We start from the raw sequence: 19,622 nt of genomic DNA on the forward strand, positions 1-19,622 counted from the left end.
TCTGGATTGTCATTTAATCTGAATTGGGAGCTTGTTTTTGGCAGCGGGTATCTCTTGCGCCGCTCCCTTAACCTCAGCATCTTGTTCCATGTTTCAGCTAAGGCCTGATTAAATATGTTTTAAAATGGGATGCAGGCAACAATGTAAAGGGATTTTGTCACTCAGTCTCTTGGCTCTTCTGGCTTCTTCCTTGTCTCCTTCTGTGGACTAGTAAGGCTTCAGAATGAGAGCCTGGCGGGAGAACGGTGTCCCTACCTGCCGTTCCTCCAGGCCTCCCATGGAGTGCTTGGCAGGACTGCACTTTAATAATAATAATAATAATAATAATAATAATATCTTTATTGTCATTGCCCCCTCTCGGGGACAACGAAATTACTTGACTGCTCCATAAAAACACTAATTAAAACAATACAGTATAGTACAGCAAGGAAGATTAGATGACTTTCAAAGTCCAGGCTTCCCATTCAGGGCTGAGATCGCTCTGGAGAAGAAGCTGTTCTTAAGACAGCTTGTTCTTGTCTTCATCGTCCTGTATCTCCGTCCCGACGGCAGAAGCTCGAAGAGACAGTGACCATGATGCGATGGATCTTTTACTATGTCCAGTGCCTTCCTATGGCACCTTGTGGCATAAATCTGCTCTAAGGTGGAGAGTGGGCAGCCAACAATGCTCTCTGCTGCCTTAACAACTCTGCACAACCCCATCCTGTCCTGGGTAGTACAGCTTCCGTACCACACACATAAGCCATAAGTGAGCACGCTCTCAATGGCACAGTGATAGAAGGCAAGCAGCAGTTTCTGCGGAAGATGGTTTTTCCTTAGAATTCTCAAAAAGTACAGTCTCTGCTGCGCCTTCTTCATAAGCCCCCTTGTGTTGACACTCCAGGACAGATCCTTTTGAACATTGTGAAAATGCAAACGTGTAAATTGAGAGCACCACATTACATCCCAAGCACCATCCCCTGCTTTCAGGTGCCCCCTCTCTTTCAACAGCTGCTTTCATTTGGCTGTAAACGTTGCATATATCTTTGCAGTTTATTCCCCTTCTGTTTACACGGTGCTGTCATGCCCTTTAAAGTGAAATGGCTGCACAGAGGGTTCTCCTGCGCGCACACACTACTTGAAATGTTTTCGTTTCACTAACACTGTCTTCGAAAGGGTCAGGCGGGGCTCGTGTTTCATAGGACCTAAGAAAGCGAAAGCTGGCTGGTGTGGGAAATAATCATGTCTCCTTTGTCCCCACCTTCCCTTTTAACAAGACTGGGGAGGAAGGTATCAATCAGAGCAGATGAAAATTGGATTCTTTGCTGGCCCGTGTCAGTGCAGAGTGGAATTTGTAGCTCTCTTTCAGAGTCACTTTGCTCCTTCTCAACACTTTGCCATTTCCAGTACAGTGGTACCTCAGGTTACAGATGCTTCAGGTTACAGACTCCGCTAACCCAGAGATAGTACCTCAGGGTAAGAACTTTCCTTCAGGATGAGAACAGAAATCGTGTGGCGGCAGCGGGAAGCCCCTTTAGCTAAAGTGGTACCTCAGGTTAAGAACAGTTTCAGGTTAAGAACGGACCTCCAGAACGAATTAAGTTCTTAACCCGAGGTACCACTGTAGTTGAAAAGTAATGCAGCACTGCATGTCATGTATTTTGCTCTTAAATGTGTGTTTCTCTCATGCATATAGTGAAATTCTCTTTCATGGGTACGTGTATGCAATATTCAATAGACCTTTGCATATGATGTTCCTGTGCCAATTAACATAAAGATTGTGGGCTGTATCCAATCATATTTCTCTGCTGGCAAAAGCTTCCTCGACTGAGCAGGCTTCTTTTTCATTGATCTTCTTCCCTTTGTAACCTTGTGTGCCCCTTTGCCAAATCTGCTACAGAGGGGTAGCGGTCCCTTTGGAACCCAGGCCTGACGTTCCCCTGAGCTAGAAGGATTGGTGACATGAATCAGTATAAGGCACCTTTCTATGTCTGTGGGAATGGGAGAACTAGGGGAATGATAAATGAGATAAGCGTTTGCAGTTCCATGGGAGCAATAAGAGGTATACCAGCAGACAATGAGACTGATGGTGCAGTCTTTTGGTTTGAAATGCAATGGACCTGGAATCTATTCAGCTTTATAGAATGGAGTCCTTGGTGTGACTGAGAAAGACTAGACCTCCTTAAATCTGGAGCAAGCCAGATTTCAGCCCTTTCCAGGAGCCATTTGTTGCCTTGCCTTTGGAACCAATCCCCCATCTTCATTTTCTGCACCAGAATTTAGGCTATAATGCAAACCCCTCTTCCCGAGGGGAAGTGCAAAGGAAGATTGGCATTGCACGTATGGTGCACACTGCTTGTAAGGCTCAAAGCCATGAACTTCTCAGAGGGTTTTTCTTTCCTTCGTTTTTTTTAAAAAAGCTAACTTATTTGATGGATGACCTTACCTCCATTTCAGTGCATAGTAAGCTCTCTAGTTAAATCAAGCAAGCCATGTGAAGCTATCCTGTCTTAAATCTCTATCAGCAGGCTATGTGCTCAGCTTAGCTCTCCATATATCACAGAGCCTTGTGTGGACTCATGTTTTCCTCACCCCCACCCCTTTCCCCTGTAGTTTAAAATATTGTTCAAAGCCAGCCTTAACCCAACTTGATGCCTTTCAGATGTTTTGGACTTCCGGTTCCCATCATCTCCAGCCAGGTATGGCCAGAGTTTGCAGTCCAAAACATCTGGAGGGCACCAGGTTGGGGAAGGCTGATCAAAGCTGTGCAACCTGAGGCTTAAAATGCACTTTAGCATCTCCCACGCTATTTGTATTGATGTCAGTGGCAATGCGGGAAGTAAAGCGGATAAGTAATATTCGTAATACAAATGAGCCTTCTGGCCAGTGTAAGATTGATACTCACATTACAACCCCAGTTGATGGAAGTACTTGTTTAAACTATAGGTCTGAAAAGCACCTTGCATCCCCGCTGCTGAAGTATACAGATCCTCTGTATCATCCCTGACCACTGGTCCTGCTAGCTAGAGATCATGGGAATTGTAGGCCAAAAACATCTGGAGGGCCATGGTTGAGGAAGCCTGCTCAATGGCATATTGTCCTTTTTCTGAAACCTTGTATTCTTGTCTCTCTGACCCTCTGCTTAGTCATCATTAAGTGGTCTGAAACAAGGAAGTGTTTAACAGAAGGCGATAGTGAAGTTTTTTTGTTAAATAGCTATGATATGATTCATATAATATTTGCCCCGTGGATACTTTGGTCCCCTTTCTGCAATCTGTCAGGTTCTGGCTATGAGCCTGCTGTTTTCTGTAAGATGAGCTGAGCTATATCAAATTGGGAACTTTAAGAATGCGCTAAGCTGGCGGCTTGTTTCTTTACCCAGTTTTCCTTTGGAGTGTTGAGGGGTCCATCAGAATGGATGGAGATGGTGCTTGCTGCTCAGTCCCTGCAGTCAGTGAACTGGCATTTGTCGCATTGTCGTACTTTGCATGATTGTGGCAAACAAAGAAACTTGACTGCAGGTGTGACATGCAGGTGTGTAACAAGGTGAATAAAAATGATGGGAGAAGAATTAAGATGACTTTTCCCTTTGAAAATTCCCTTATTTTTATCTATGTTTTTCTTTTCACCTACTTCTGCCATCTATATGAGCTAGTATTCAACAAAGTTTTACTCAGATTGAAAATCTGAGTAATTGAAATCAAACATTACTAATTTTGGTCCATGCATTTCAATGGGTCTACTCTGAGTAAAACATAGTTGAATACCACCTCATGTTCTTTACTGTTCAGCACTAAGATATCCCCTTCTCCTACCCGTATAAAGAAAGAGGTGATCAATGAGCAAGGTAGACCAGGTCGTTACTGGTTTTGCCTATGTTTTGCCCAGATTTTAAGGGCTGGTTCTTAGTTCTACTTGGATGTAGATACCTGATAACAAAATGCCCATCAGACCTGAAGGTCATGTGCATGTAAAATCCAGGGTGTGCTCTTTAAAATACTTGGAACTGGGACTCCTGTCCCCTCCCCCAGAAAAACAGTATGCCAAGAAGGAGTCTAACCTTTTCTCTGAGCAGCTTGTGGTGTGTTTGTGTGTCTTGACATGCATGTAACTTGGAGCATTCAAATTTATGAATCCCCCCCACACACAATGAAGTAGTACAGTCCCAGCAAAGTTGTACCAACTGATTTTCTTGGCATATTCAGATCAGCCCCAATACCGTTTCCTTTAAGAGAGGGAGTTGTTGAACTTCAACTCCCATCAGCCCCAGCTGCATAGCCAGTGGTCAGAGATTAGTTGGAATTTTAAGTCCAACATAATATGGAAGGCCACTAGTTGCTCATCCCTCTTTTAAGATGGACTTCCATGGGCTCATGAAGGTGTCTTGTTGATAGTTATCACAGAGGGGAAAGGCTGAGTACATCGTGAAGATTTAAGTAGCCTTTCTCCCATCTTGGAAGTTATGGCCATGCAGCTTCACACATGTGGCTGCTCACAGACAGCTGTTGTGCCGATAGAGCCTCCCCATTTCTCTCCTCTACAAAAAAGGGAATTCTCTTGTGTCCCTATAAGGAGGAAATGTGCATGCAGAAAAATAATATTGTGGGGCAGGAAAGGAAGCCTGTTAATATCCATCAAATCCCTTGCTCTCACCTAAAAGCTTTCTGACCCCTCCATTTGCTACATGAAGTCTTGGTGAGCAACATTCATGTATCTCAATTGTATGGTTTATACTGATAAGATACCGGTAAATGAATCAATTTTTAAAGGAGAAAATATCCCCCTTTCTCCCAAATATGAGCATAAATGTATCCTGGTGGTTTTGAGGACAGGCATGGCTCTAGAATAAATGGCCTTGCCTGCGTTTGTGACAGCGCATCTTCCGTCAAAGTGAGCACAGCTTAAAGATGGAGCCGCAACATAGCACTGCGCTCCTTCTTCTGAGGAGAGATGGCTGATGAATGTGGAGTGTTTTCTGCGTGAGAGTTTTGGCAGTTAGCTTAAACCCAACCAGTGACCATCTTGAAGGAGAAAAATGAGACAGCCACATCTGTGAAGTGTGCTGTGATGCAAAAAAATAAAAGGCAAATCCAGCATGACTCCCAGGCATATTTGGAATAAGTCACTGTCTCTTTCCTCCCATCTCCCCCTTCTCTGTGCAAGATGGCCAAACAATAAGCCACTTCATGTCTACTGACATTAAATCAGCTGAGGTGTCCTGAGGAGCTTAGTGATGAATGAGGCTGTAGAGTCAATAGGGGTCATTCATGTGTCCTAAGGGGATCAAGGCAGCGGCAGGCTAAGTATCATTTTAGGAGCATTTTGATAATAGTGCAGCTTCAGCCTGACTTGGAGATTACTCAGACATTTGGGTCTCGCCAGCTCTGCGTGACTTAATGTGGTGGGAAAGAGAAATAAGCAGTGTTTTATTTCCCCCGTAATCTTCAGAAACCTACCTGGCCAAGGTTAGAAGTCAGGAAAGCGGTGAATATAATTAGCAGTTTTAACTGTAAAAGCCCAATATTGGGTCTCAGCAAGCAGGAAAAAAAGGAGTCGTAGGTGCTGGAATGTGGCAGACAGGAGAGCAGGGTGATAGTAGAAGTAAGTCACAACAGAATGGGCCTCAGGCTAAGACAGATCTTGCAGGACAGCAAATGAAGGTAGCAGACGCTGTCAATGTAGAACTTCTCACAATCTTACTCACACTTTCTTCATCTGTTAGTGAGTCACATACACACCACTGGTCCCCCTTTTACATAGCTGTCAACTTTCAGATTTGAAAATAAGGGATCAGCAGCCTTGAAAATAAGGGATCAGCAGCCTCACCTGTCCCAGGGACAGTCTACAGGATATCTAACAATCCAGGATAGCAGCAGGAAGCAGTGGGAAACGGCGCTAGAATAAGGGAATTTCCCGCAAAAAAAGGGAAGGTTGACAGCTATGCCCTTTTACCAACTTACTGGCTTCAGCAGCTGCAAGCTTCTTCCTTAGTCTGTGCACGCAACATCGAAGCGCATTGGTTCCCCCAAAGAATCCTGGGAACTGTAGTTTATCCCTTGCAGAGGTACATTTCAAAGCACCCTTAATAGACTGCAGTTCCCAGGATTCTTTGGGGGAAGTTGTGTGTTTTAAAGGTATGGCGTGTACACAGCCTTACTCTGGCAGCCATCTTTCTTTTGGGATGAGTGCATCTGGCACTGAGTCCCTGTTGCAGTGTGACTTGCTCCTGACTTAAATGAGAATTTTAATGAAACCTCATATTTCTCACGAAGGTTTTTAACTAAATCTAGAAGGGTTACATCCCTACAATTTTTCTTGGATTTTTGAGAGTGTTAAGCTTGGCAAAAGTCAAATAAGTAAATGTATGTTATGGTTGTGCATAGACTAATTCAAGGGTTTGTTTGTTTGTTTGTTTTCCAATTAGAGCAGAAATATTAAGGTGCTGTATCTCAGTCATTTCTTGGTGGAATTTTTTGCTTTTAATGGGCAGCTTATAAGTGTTCACCATGTAATCTTGTGTTATGTACTGAGTTGAATAGGATTCAAACTGCAGCAGTCTGATTGGTCCTAGAACAATAGGATTCAGAATGCAGCAGTCTGATTGGTCCTAGAACAATAGGATTCAGAATGCAGCAGTCTGATTGGTCCTAGAACAATGCAGCAGTATGATTGGTTGGCAGGAACCACCCAATCATGCTCCAGATAGAAGTGAATCCACAACCTGATTGGCTTACAGTAGAATTCCGGAATTAGCCAATCATGTGCAGCCCATTGTGTAAATAATGTATATAAAGCAGATACTTTGAGGGGACTTTCATTCATTCCTTCTCACCACTATGAGCTGAATAAAGAGCATGAAATCACTTTGCGACTCTGAGTATATTTCATCTTGTTATGATCTGCACAAGTCACCCGGATTTTACGATTACAGGATATAGGCCTCAGTATGCTAGAACATTCTTTGATGCTTCTGCCTTCCCTATACAAGTTCTCCTCCTCCTCCAACTTTCTAAAGAGTATACATGGATTAAAATATAATACACCCCCTGCCCACAGACTCATCACCTGATAAGATACAATATAATAAAAGGGAAATGGTTTGGGAGGGAAGAGGTAAGCGAGCAAGTTTGGGTACCAGTTCTTGGAAATCATGTGATTTCAGCAGTATCATTTGATTGGAACAGATGGGGTGTTTCATCTTCAAAAGGACCTTTGGGTTTTAAGAGCTTTTTTTGTTTTTTTGCCTTGCCAAAAAAACCCCTATATTTTTCACTTTAAAAATTCAAAGGTGTTGTTCAGTGTAGCCCTACCGTGTTCCATTCTGCTGCTTTTATGCGCCAGCAACCGCTTAACTTGGTTGTGATTCCATAGCTTTTGTTTTTTAGTAAACAAATAAGAAGCAGAGATGATGGTGCTTCAATTATGCATACAGTCTGGGGTTTGTCAGTTGTTATGCCAGTGGGAGAAATCTATATTTGGCTCCTATAAAACCAGTAGGAAAATCACTGCTGATACATATCCAACAATGAGATATGACTTATTTAGTGTTTCTTCTCTGGCCGTAATCACACTTTAATGTGGTGTCTCCATTACAACCAGCACCCCCTCTTCCCCCAAGTAGTCATCTTCGCTCAACCCTGAGTGGAAAGATTCTAGGGATCTGCTTTAGGTTTTTGTTCAAACCAGTTCACCTGTTTTTGCTTAAAAAGCAACACATCTGCTTTATGTTACTGTTGGCTATTTTAAGATCCATTGCGTGGTTAGTCAGAAGTTTTGAAAAAAATAACAATAATAATGAAAATACGTGATTAACAGCCCTTTGGCCCAATTGCTCATCCATTTCTAGGTGTGAGAGAGAGTAGCGCATTTGTAGTTGCGTGAGTTGCAGCTGTGTGCTGGCTTAGTATAGTCTGAGGGCCAAACTAGACAATAAGTTATATAAATATGTGTCTCCCTAACTGGAGAACTTCTTTTTCTTTTTACAGGGCCCCTGATTTGAATTGAGACTCTAGGGTGGAACATATGCCCTTTTTTAACCCTTTCCCCTCAGTTTGGCTTCCCCACGCCAGCAATTTGCATAGAGAAATAAAGCTCTCTTTGAGACAAATGAATAATTTGTCAGTGCAAATTGCATGGACAGGCCCCCAAATTTAGATCTGGATTAAGCCCTCTAATCTCCACATTAGGGTACTGATACAGATCATCTACTACCTTGGCAACTGGTATATGCTTATATCCAACAATTGTACACTTATACTAGCTACATATCTCAGCTTAAGTGATGTATTTGGCCCTGAGATTAATAGACTCTGCAGGGATCTTTGAGGCACACCTTAAGCTCCATGTATTCACCTGCAGACTTTCAGTGAGTCTTGTTGAATTGCATCTTAGAATGGGACCATGTAATTCTCTGTGATAGGAGGACAGATTGCCTGAACCAAACATTTCCTTGTTAGTTGCTTAGTACAGTTGCACAAGTGTTTCGGTTTCTTAGATTTCACTGCTTGTGCTTTTAGCATTTTAAATCTTGAGATAACTGAGCACCTTGGGAAGGCATCAAACTGTCGGGTTTGGAAACTGAAAACATGGTGAGGCCACAGTAACTATGACCATAGGCAGGAGCAGCACAGATTTCTCTGGAGTATCTTGCTTAATGGTTCTGAAATTCGAGTTGGAGGGGAACTTCTCTTGGGGGTGTAGGAGGGTAATTCATTCTCCATGGCCTCTTCGGTTTTTGGCTTCCCTGCTGAAACTGATGCCAAGTGGAAGGATGAGTGTTATGATTTTCCATACACAAAGAGGACCCATTATCCATTCAATATGAATTGTGTGTATATATATTTAGATGAAGGAAAATGACAAAATAAGAGTAATAGTGGAGTCTCTCTCTGACAGCCTGTTCTATGCTTCAGTGCATATTTGCTGTAGAGCATAGTTTCCAGTTGCAGCTTCCCAGCTCAGATATAGGGCTATGCCTTGTCTTCTGGGTCTATGCTATGCATTGGCTGAAGGGCATAAGTTTGGCCTTACATTTTTGAATAGCTAGAAAGAGCACAGCTCAAATTTTAAAGGTTTTTATTTTTAACATAACCTTCCATGTTTTAATTACTAGCTGCTGATTATATTGGGCAGTGTTAAAATGTGTTAAATATCTCAGGCTTAGTCCTGTTTCCTGTCTGGGAAGCTTTGACATTTGTTTATTCACTATTCCAAGACTATGAAGGCAACAAAAAGTGTGGAATTTTTCAGTGTTTCTTTTCTTATTTTTCTGCAAGGTACTATAAATTAGACTTTGAAGGGTCCCGTCATGTGTATCTCCACTGATGTTTTCCTTATGTATGGAGGTTCTTCCACCAACTCCATTGGGAAGTTGGCCCTGTGTGAATAGTCCCCCCCCCCAATATATTGTGATTGCTTAAAGTTAATTCCTATGGTAGCCATTGCCAGTCACTCAAGAATGGAGGGGGGAAATGTTTGCAAGGTTTGACTTTTGCTCACTCCTATAGATCTAAGGGAAGTTTTTACGACAGAATATTGGCTGAACTTTCAGATTGATCAAAATTAGCCATGCAAGCAATAATAATAATAAAATATTATTATTAATAAAAATAATGGGGCAATATTGATGTTGTTAAAGGTTGAAGCTATCCAATGAGGAAATCCGACAAGCAATCTTGAAAATGGATGAAGAAGAAGATCTTGCTAAAGATATGCTGGAACAGGTAATATGCTTTGTAAGGGCTACTAAACATGTTGATTTTAATGGGAATATTTCTCATCCTCTTTTCACTCATGTCATGCTACTCATTATCTAGAGCAAGGGTCAGCAACCTGTGTCTTCCAGATGTTGTTGGACTGCAACACCCATTATCCCTGACCATTGTCCATACTTCATGGTGCCTCATAAGAGTTTGATTCCCAACAGCCTCTGGAATACCACAGGTTGCCCCACAGTGGGCCATACAACTTGAAGGCAGCCTTTACTTCTTGGAATAACTGCATTTGGCTTTGAAATGTAAAAAAAAACATCATCTCTCCAACCTAACACTCACATCATGTTAATATGTCAATTTTCTTCAGAGTTCCTTCATAGCTGTTGGTCTACTAAACTAATAATAATAATTTCAGATGAACCAGTATTAATTTACTATTGTGAGGGAGGGCAGTGCTGGTCCTAAGACTTAAGAAAGAAAGAAAAACAGAAGGAAGAAAGGGTAGTGGAAAAAAATATTTAGAATTGGGGGTGAGTGAGGTAATCTATGTATCTTTTAAAAAGGGTGTGCTGAGCTAGTGTAGGGTAATGTATGACAGTGTGGTGGCCTCATCTGATATTTAACCTCAGCCACAAACTTACCAATTGCCACTATACTTTATTTCAGTTGCAGGTGATGCTTTGGTATGGATCTCATCTGTGCCATTGTTTTTGCTATGGTAGTTTTAGTCCCTTAAACCACCAGGTCTGCAATCCTATATACCAGGCATCTCCAGCTTTCGGCCCTCCAGATGTTTTGGACTACAATTCCCATCATCCCTGACCACTGGTCCTGTTAGCTAGGGATTATGGGAGTTGTAGGCCAAAACATCTGGAGGCCTGCAGGTTGGGGATGCCTGCTATATACACTTAACTGGGGAGTAAGTCCCATTGGAGGCTGTAAGTCTTACTTCTGAGTAGATAGGCACTATGAGTTCTTTTACATGCTAAAATGAGATTAGCATCTCCCTTTGGAAGGTCCTTTGACTTTCTGTTTAGGCAACCTGGGCATTATAAGTATGATCAAAGGGTGGGATATAAATCTGCTTAAATGAATAAATATTCCAAAAGCTCTTGGTTTGTACATTAGCTTGGTGTTGAGAGTATCCACAAAGAACATTGCATTCCAGTTTTCAGTGTTCTTTGGCTATTATAGCTTCCTGCACTACCATTATCACATCTATGGATTGCTGGCATTTAAACTGCTCCTTAGTATAGAGGAGGGAATGATAAAAAGCAGAACCATTGTCTGATGTTTCTTGCAGGCTGTTTGTTTTAGTAACTAGGGAGCTTTTGTGCGTGTGTGTGTGCGCGCGCACACACACACACAAACATACACACGCTTGGCCAGGCCAAAACATTACTCCCACTAGATATGTAAAAAATCTGTCAACGTATGAGCTTTTAAGTTCAACACATGAATAGGAGCCTCTATTGAGCATCTGCCCAGTCACACTGATATTGTTCATTGTCTCCCCAGGGCAAAACCATTTTTAAAAGTTGTGTGGGGGGGAATAGTCAAAGCTTTGTGTCTACTGGAGGATGAGTGGGCTCAACACTTTTAGGCCCAGATTGTCCTTCATTTACACCCAGGAGTGCCTTTGGCCATTAAGGGAGTTCTTTATTAGACATACACTGCCTATAGCTGTTAGATATGGGAAATCCAATATGGAATTTGAAAGTATCTAATGAGGGTCACAGAGGGGAGAATCCAAGTCAGAGAATCCAACCAGATGTTTCAGAAAGGTCACTTGTATGACCACAGCTGCCTTGCTTAGAAATTACAGTCACATGGGGAATTCCAAGCAGCATTTTCTTACAGTAGGCAACCCTATTAGTTGACTCTCCTGCTGTCTTCCCCTTGCCCTGGTTAGTTCTCTCATGCTGTCTTTTTTTCTCCTTTTTCTCCCCACCTGTGGTTCCAGTTACTGAAGTTTGTCCCAGAGAAGAGTGATATTGATCTGCTGGAGGAACACAAGCATGAAATTGACCGCATGGCTCGGGCAGACCGTTTTCTTTATGAAATGAGCAGGTGTATATATACTACATATAAATGTCTCTGTCTCTCTGTGTGGTGTATCTGTAGGCATGGCAGGAGGAGGGAATAAGAGCAGGGATGTTATTCAGAATCTCCTGTTTGCTTTTTCAAGCTGTTGTACTTGTCAGCTAAAATTGATCACAAGCCACTAATAGAAATCCCTTTATCAAGATATTGCTGGCCCAGCACTGCATAAAATGTTGCAATTCGCAACAGAGTCTGATGCCAAAGACTCATGTTGGTTTTGCCTATGAGTGCCCTTGATGGAAGGAAATATTGGAAGCTTGTTAGACTGAATAAAAATATTTCTATGCATCTGGATTGTTCTCTCTCTCTCTCTCTCTCTCTCTCTCTCTCCCCTTCCTTCCTTCCTTCCTTCCTTCCTTTTCTCCATTTCAAGTGAAATGATGACTGTTAATGATAGCCCTTAGCACTCTGCTGTACTATACAGTATCTTAGTGCCCAAAGCCAAATGGCAGATGATGTTTCTTAAACTCTGCCAGCCACCTTATTTATTCCACCCACCGAGGCTTTAAAGCATCCTCTAGTTCAGGGGTGGGGAACTTGTGGCCCTCCACCATAATTTCTGACCCCTGGCCATGCTGCCTGGGGCTGATGGGAATTGGCACCCAACAACATCCGTTGGGCCACAGGTTATACCCTAGTCATTTTAGGTTTTGTATAAATACAGACTGAGTTCATAGTGGCTTTGTTTTCTGGGGCTCCCTTGAAATATAACCCACATCTTTCGCTACTTTAGGATCGACCACTACCAGCAGCGGCTTCAAGCATTATTCTTTAAGAAGAAGTTCCCAGAGAGGCTTGCAGAAGCGAAACCCAAAGTAGAAGGTAAAGCGAAAGTTTTCAGAGACCATTGCAGGACTTGCAAAAAGATGCTGGGCTGTAGGCAATTGAGTCGTACTCAGAGTAAGCCCGTTGAAATGAATGAACCTAAGTTAGTGGCGTTCATTAACTTCAATGGGTCTACTCTGAATAGGAATAGCATTGGCTGTCTTCCACTGGGTAGTGTCGCGGTCAGTGCAAGGCAACCACCATGTGGTAGGTCCAGTCACAATTCTGACAGTGTAGTTTATATTGCCTGGCTCCTCTCTGTCTCTTTCATTAGCTAGACCACCATCCTATGTGAGACCCACTATGTGTGGGTACCTCTGCCTCACTTGACAGTAAATACCAAAAAATTTCCGCTTGCTGCAGCTTCTGGTTTTCACTTTGAATGGAAACCAGAAGTTGCTGTATATGCTCTTCACTGTAATGAAAAAGCTCTTTAGTGACATTCTTATACATTTTTGATTCTCGAGGGAAAATGACTGGGGCAGGGGCTGTTTGCCTTGGGACTTGGGATTTGGAAGAAGGATGATTGCCTCACATTTGCTGATTGAAATGGCACCACTCTGTTAACTTAAGGGAATTTCTTATCTCTCTCTTTCAGCTCTTCTCCTGGCTTCCAAGGAGCTCACACGTAGTAAGCGGCTGAAGCAGCTCCTGGAAGTCGTTTTAGCCTTTGGCAACTACATGAACAAGGGGCAAAGAGGAAACGCCTATGGCTTTAAGGTCTCCAGCCTCAATAAAATAGCAGACACCAAATCTAGCATAGATAAGTACGTTTATTTGCTTACTTGCTTGTTTATTCCTTATAAATATTTTTATGTTGTTCTTCATTAAACATTCTCTGTTAGATGGGTGGGTCCAAGTGAAATATTTTTTGTTGCTGTTATAAAGAGATATGTTTGCTTTTTGTTTACATGGCTTTTATTAAAGAAACATAAATGCTGATGCTTATCTAACCCTGAACTGGTGAGCCTTACTTCATGCCAGACAGTTATTCCAGATATCCTGTTTTTTTGCCTCATTCATATCTGTTTTTCTTAGGAACATTACGCTGTTACACTACCTGATTATGATCTTTGAAAAGAACTACCTAGATATTCTAGACATGCAGTCTGAACTACAGCATCTTCCAGAAGCAGCAAAAGTCAAGTAAGTTTGGGGCTGGGGCTGGCATTAAAAATTCAACAAAGGATGGGTACTAGATCATTGTGTTGACATTTGCTCATTCGGCAACCTGACTAGAGGCGACATATAATAATGTGTTGTAAAATAGGCTGTTAACCTGCAGTGAAAAATGGAATATGACCTGTACAGCATTAGTGGCTAGATTCACATGATGCTGCAGCAATAAATCTGCTAGCACATTTGCAAAGCTAAGCAGGGTCCAGATTGGTTTCAAATTGGATGGGAGACCATGTGTTGAGATTGCTGCATTTCAGGAATTTAGGCTGCATGACCCATCCAATTCTACAATTCTACGTTTCTGCCACTTTTTATAGCTCAGTATACTATTGCATGAAAAGCAACAGTTATCCCTCAACATTAGCAGTTTTCCATGGATCTTTATGGTCACTTTTTATTCAACTAATCAAAAGGGCTTATTTTACTCATGTCACAATGTACAATTCTTGCCTGGGAATAAGTCCCATTAAACTCAGTTTCATTTCATTTTCACTTTTTTATTACATTTTATCTCACCTTTCCTCCAAAGACTTCAAGGTGATGAACATGCTTCTCCCTCTCTATCCATTTTCTCCTTACAACAACCCTGTGAGGTAGTTTAGGTTAAGAGGCAATAATAATAATAATAATAATAATAATAATAATAATAATAATTTATTATTTGTACCCCGCCCATCTGGCTGGGTTTCCCCAGCCACTCTGGGCGGCTTCCACAGAAACCAAAAATACACTAAAATATCACACATTAAAAACTTCCCTGAACAGGGCTGCCTTAAGATGTCTTCTGAATGTCAGGCAATGACTGGCCCAAGGTCACCCTAGGAGCTTTGTGGTCTCCCAGATCCTAGTCTAACACTCTTAATCACTACACCATGCTGGCATACTTCAGAGTGGATGTGCATTGTATTCTGCTATCAGTTTTTGGGAGGAGGGCATAATAATGTCAGTGGGGTGGAAGAAGCTGATCATCTTTAGATGATTATTCTAGTGCTGGGTTCCTGCCTGTGGGTTAAGCAGGTAATAGTTAATCAATGGAATTCCTGTCCTGCCTTTCTGCACTAGGTGCCCAAGAACAGAAAATGATTAAATTTGTTAAAAGATACATACTAAAAGAGGCGGTAAAGAACATAAGTCAAGATGTCAGGGACTGGGCAGAGGAGAAGTGGTGGAGACTGCTTCCCCAGCCTGACCCTTCCAGAGAAGAAGGAGACAGTTCAGAATTACAACAGGGGTTTGAGGAAGGTTACAGCTCAGAGGCAGATGAGCAGAAAAGCTAGGAAATGGGAGAGGAGGAGGAGGAAGAAGAAGAAGCAGCAGCAGCAGGGGAGAGACAGCTGAATGACTCAGTGTCTTTAGAAAGCATTCCAGACCCCCCCCTTCCAGAACCCGGTGGGCATTGAAAGTAGGAGAGCAGAGACCTCAAAGGCGAAAGGCCCTTTCCATCACCCGTAGCGATGACTCATGAGGAAGTGGGAGAGACAGAAGGGGTGGGGTTTCACCTGGAGCAACACCCTTACTAAAAGAGGCTGCATTTCTAAGCCTATCTCTGTGAATATTGAATAAATAGCATTGGTAAGAACTTTCCTTGTTTTATCCATTCCTGGCAACCTACTGTGGGGGGTTGGATCCTCTGACACCTGACACAAGCAGAATGAAAAACTAGTCAATAGCAAACAAATAACCAGTCCATTAGTCCCCCCAAAGGCCTCTGTTGAAAGAAGAGAAGCAGAAGCTCTCTGCTTGATTTAAAGCTGGCCATGTCATGTCAAAATTGGGCATTTCATTTATCCAGAGGCTGAAAGGCTTATTCTCTTCTGAATAGTGTGGGATCTTGCGTGTGAGTGCAAGCAGCCCAGGGTCTGAACCCTCTTATTAAAAGCTCATGCAACACAGAATGGACCTCTTCTTGCCACCTCTAAAGCATCTGGTGTAGGGCTGGGGCCGGAGGCAGGATACCAGACTGGATGGACCAGCGATCTTTACTGCCTCACCAGTTCCTGTATTCCCATGTAACACTGCCCTTTTTGTTTTCAACTGCTGTATGTCTCTCTGTGTCTCCTTGCAGCCTGGTGGAGCTGGAGAAGGAAGTGAACAACATAAAGACTGGATTGAAAGCTGTTGAAGCTGTAAGTATTTCGTGGTTTCTAAATACTCACTCGGGAACTCAGGCACTGTGTTTTTGGTGAGAGAAGAACGAGCTTTTCTTCTTTTGTCAAGCACTGCCTGTTTCCCTAAAACCGTCTCCCGTAGGGCTGGGCTGATGATATTACCAGATGTACCCCTTAAGAAACTTGTTTGATCTGCTACTGAGAGCTGGGGGGATGGGAGTTTGACAAATGACATGCCCTAAAAATGTTGGAACACTTGCTTTTGCTTCTTTCAGAGAGGTTTGGTCTCTGAGCAGGTGTTTGGCGTGGCCTCTGTGGACAGGTCTGAATGGGTGGGGTGTAGCCTATGTGTCAAATCATTTAGTAGCAGCCAAAACATCTGCCAAGGAGGGAGAAAGGCAGGGAAGCAAGCAGGTATGGAAGTGCTGGTCACACAGCTGTACGGTGCTGCAATACAACCAAGGATGGGGGAAAACACTGATTCAGTTTGTACTTGGCAAACCTACCTGATTCACTTTTTCAATACGTGAACAGCCACCAATGGGGCCCAAGATCCTTCAAGTAGCAGAGGACAGTCTCTCACACCAAACATGGCTGTCTGTTTCTTTTCCCTTTTGCCCACCCCCTGCACCACAGCCTGGCATGTAGCTGCCTTACACCAGCTTGTTCTGTCCATCAAACTCAATATTGTCTACTACTCTTGTCATGTCCAGGGATCTTTCCCATCCTATTCTGTATGCAAAACACTTGCTTTACCTGTGAGCTGTGGCTCCTGCCCTGACTTCCCTAGCACATTTCTAGTTCAGTGGATCATGCATCCATAATGGAGCAGGGAAGGCACCTTGTAGTTGGTTGTTTAAAACAACCACAGAGAGAATTGCCTGCCTACTTTCTAGGGAGTGGCTCAGTCCTTTCATTTTCTACTCGATGTTATATACTTGGGGGTAATCCCAAGTATCCCTGTTACTACAAGCCCTGTGAATAGAATCACACTGGACAAACAAGGAATGGAGCCAACGGGCTTTTGCAAAACAGAAAGACTCAGTCATACTGGGCCTTCTCTAGGGGATTGTGGTCTGGTGAACTGAATGTAGGACCTAGAGCCAAGAACACCTACTTTCTCCTCTTGGCTGTCCACTGGCTTTTCTGTGTGGCCTTCATAAAGTCATGCTACTTCTGCCTCCCACCTGTGATTTGGGATGACTCTTTATCATCATCGCTGTTGCAGCAAAAATACGTCAAGCAGCAAGAACCAAACATCATTGCAAGGCTAAATTATTACATTGTAAAGTTTATCATCCAGTTCATTTTATCTTATTAAAAAGGTAAAGGGACCCCTGACCATTAGGTCCAGTCATTGCCGACTCTGGGGTTGCGGCGCTCATCTCGCTTTATTGACCGAGGGAGCCGGCGTACCGCTTCCGGGTCATGTGGCCAGCATGACTAAGCTGCTTCTGGCAAACCAGAGCTGCGCACGGAAATGCCGTTTACCTTCCCGCCGGAGCGGTACCTATTTATCTACTTGCAGTTTGATGTGCTTTCACACTGAATTATTTGCAAACACTGGGGCTGCTTTGAATAATCTCCCCAACTGAAGATTCATTTATGTAGGGTACTTTGGAGAGGAAACAGTGTGATATTAATGCCAAAGTTTAATGTATGGATCTACTTCAGATGTTACAGATATAGTTGTAGTAACGTACTCAGCATGTGACTGTGATTGTTGTTGTTTAGTCGTTTAGTCGTGTCCGACTCTTCGTGACCCCATGAACCAGAGCACGCCAGGCACTCCTGTCTTCCACTGCCTCCCGCAGTTTGGTCAAACTCAGGCTGGTAGCTTCGAGAACACTGCCCAACCATCTCGTCCTCTGTCGTCCCCTTCTCCTTGTGCCCTCCATCTTTCCCAACATCAGGGTCTTTTCCAGGGAATCTTCTCTTCTCATGAGGTGACCAAAGTACTCAGGGCTGATTTCCTTAAGAATGGGCCTGTGATATATTCCCGCTAATCCTGCAGTGTGTGAAGTGACCCTTAGTGGTGTTAGTTATGTGAGTGCAGCACTGGGTATGGACCGAACACAAAATTTTACATTCATTCTCCCTGTACCGGAGAACATTATTGCTCCTGCATAAATAGCTGGTGACATCAATAGTATCTCAATATGCTAGATAGCCAGGAAGTTAAGGTGCCCTCTCATTCTCACTCCCGACCATGGGGAGTAGAGTAGTGGAACCAAATATCCCCTGAATACCCCCCACCCCATTTACACTGTAAATGACTTCTCTCAGTTTGACTTCTCTCAGTTTGCAGGTTCAAGATTGCTGTCAGTTGACTCAAAACACAAAGTTCATGGGTTTTTAAATAAAATGCTATTGGAGCTGGCCTTTTTAGTTACAGTCCTAACATAACATGATCTTATAGTAACTTCTGGAGCATGCGATGCGAGGACTAGAACGATAGAGTTAGAAGGCATCTTGTCAATCACTTGGTCCAACCTCCTGTGGATGCAGGAATCCTACTATTTCAGCATCCCTGAGAAGTGGCCATCCAGCCTCTGATTAAAGTCCTCTAATGAAGGAGTCCACCACCTTCTTGATACAGTTTGTTCCACTGTATTCATCCTTTTTCTTGTAGTTTGAACCCATTGGCTCAGGTCCTGCTTCTGGCAAGAAAATTTTTTTGGTTCCATCGCTTCAATGCATTAAGCCAACAGTTGGCTGAGTGTGATGTGCAAGCCAGGCCATTTGGAAATGCTGCTCAGCGCTCGCTTCCACGGAATGAAATACTGTTCAGTGTGCATTTTCAATTCTCAAGTTTCATGTGGATTCACAGCGGTTGTGGCAGAGCCAGTTTGCATGATAAATATCGAGGAGGTCGCTCTCAAGTTCTGACTTTGTTCCTTGACAAGCTCGCCCCACCCCTCTCCAGCAGGCACATTTCCCCTTGCATGCTAAGAAAGCTCTGTGTGCCCAGAGCTCCTCTGTGTTGGCTGTTTCAGGCATCCAAGAAATTACAGGATAGTTGCAGCTGTTGAGTGATAAACCATAGATTCGGTTTGGTTTCAAGCTTGTGAGTTGTTTGCCCAGTGTCCTTGCAGTACCTTCTCCTTCCCTTTCTTGGGCAACATCTTTTCCCCATTCATACACCCGTCCCCCTCCCTCCCACCTCTGTTTAGACCTTGGCAGCCAGCACCTCCCCGTCTTGCTCATTCATTTCACTGCTCCCCCCACCCACTTTTGGCATGTGAAAATGCAGCACTATAGCAACAATGGAAGGTTCTTGTTGGGAGTGGACTTGATGGAGGGGGGGAGGGAAGGTGCAACTCTTGACTGCGTTCCAGCGTGTTCTCGCCACAGTCCTGGCTCTGACAGTTGAGAGGGCTCTTCAAAGCCCCTTATTACAAACACAGGGCTAAAAATAGGTTCACAGTCAGCTGCTCAACAGAGGCACTTTGTAATCCTTCACTTCCCAGGGCTGGCAGCACCGTTTAAAAAAAGGAGACTTGAGTCCAGCTCTGAAAAACTTCACAGAGTGAAGCAGGCAATGCAAAGTATATCAAAATGCAAATTCATAAACACTCTCCATTCTCTGTGAGCCCTGCCAGGGCATCCATCTGCCTTGTTGCCAACTGTGTTTGTAGCTTTTACGGCAAGTACTTGTTTTTAAACCTGCACTATGAAAACTTGCATACATGTTAAAACACATCATTGAACATGT

At 43.2% G+C, this 19,622-nt stretch overlaps 1 protein-coding gene across 3 annotated transcripts in view; it reads left to right on the forward strand.

Moving 5' to 3' along the window:
* The window catches only part of DAAM2 (dishevelled associated activator of morphogenesis 2), a 212,608-nt gene that overhangs the window by 172,733 nt on the left and 20,253 nt on the right, over window positions 1–19,622 (forward strand). For all 3 annotated transcript variants that reach the window (XM_053382937.1, XM_053382940.1, XM_053382938.1), the window contains 6 exons: window positions 9,617–9,701; window positions 11,656–11,762; window positions 12,529–12,617; window positions 13,219–13,387; window positions 13,659–13,766; window positions 15,865–15,925. In XM_053382937.1, coding sequence (XP_053238912.1) covers window positions 9,617–9,701; window positions 11,656–11,762; window positions 12,529–12,617; window positions 13,219–13,387; window positions 13,659–13,766; window positions 15,865–15,925 — 619 coding nt within the window. The remainder of the gene's footprint in view (window positions 1–9,616; window positions 9,702–11,655; window positions 11,763–12,528; window positions 12,618–13,218; window positions 13,388–13,658; window positions 13,767–15,864; window positions 15,926–19,622) is intronic.

The sequence above is a fragment of the Podarcis raffonei genome, chromosome 3 (assembly GCF_027172205.1).
Source record: "Podarcis raffonei isolate rPodRaf1 chromosome 3, rPodRaf1.pri, whole genome shotgun sequence".
NCBI classification, from domain to species: domain Eukaryota; kingdom Metazoa; phylum Chordata; class Lepidosauria; order Squamata; family Lacertidae; genus Podarcis; species Podarcis raffonei.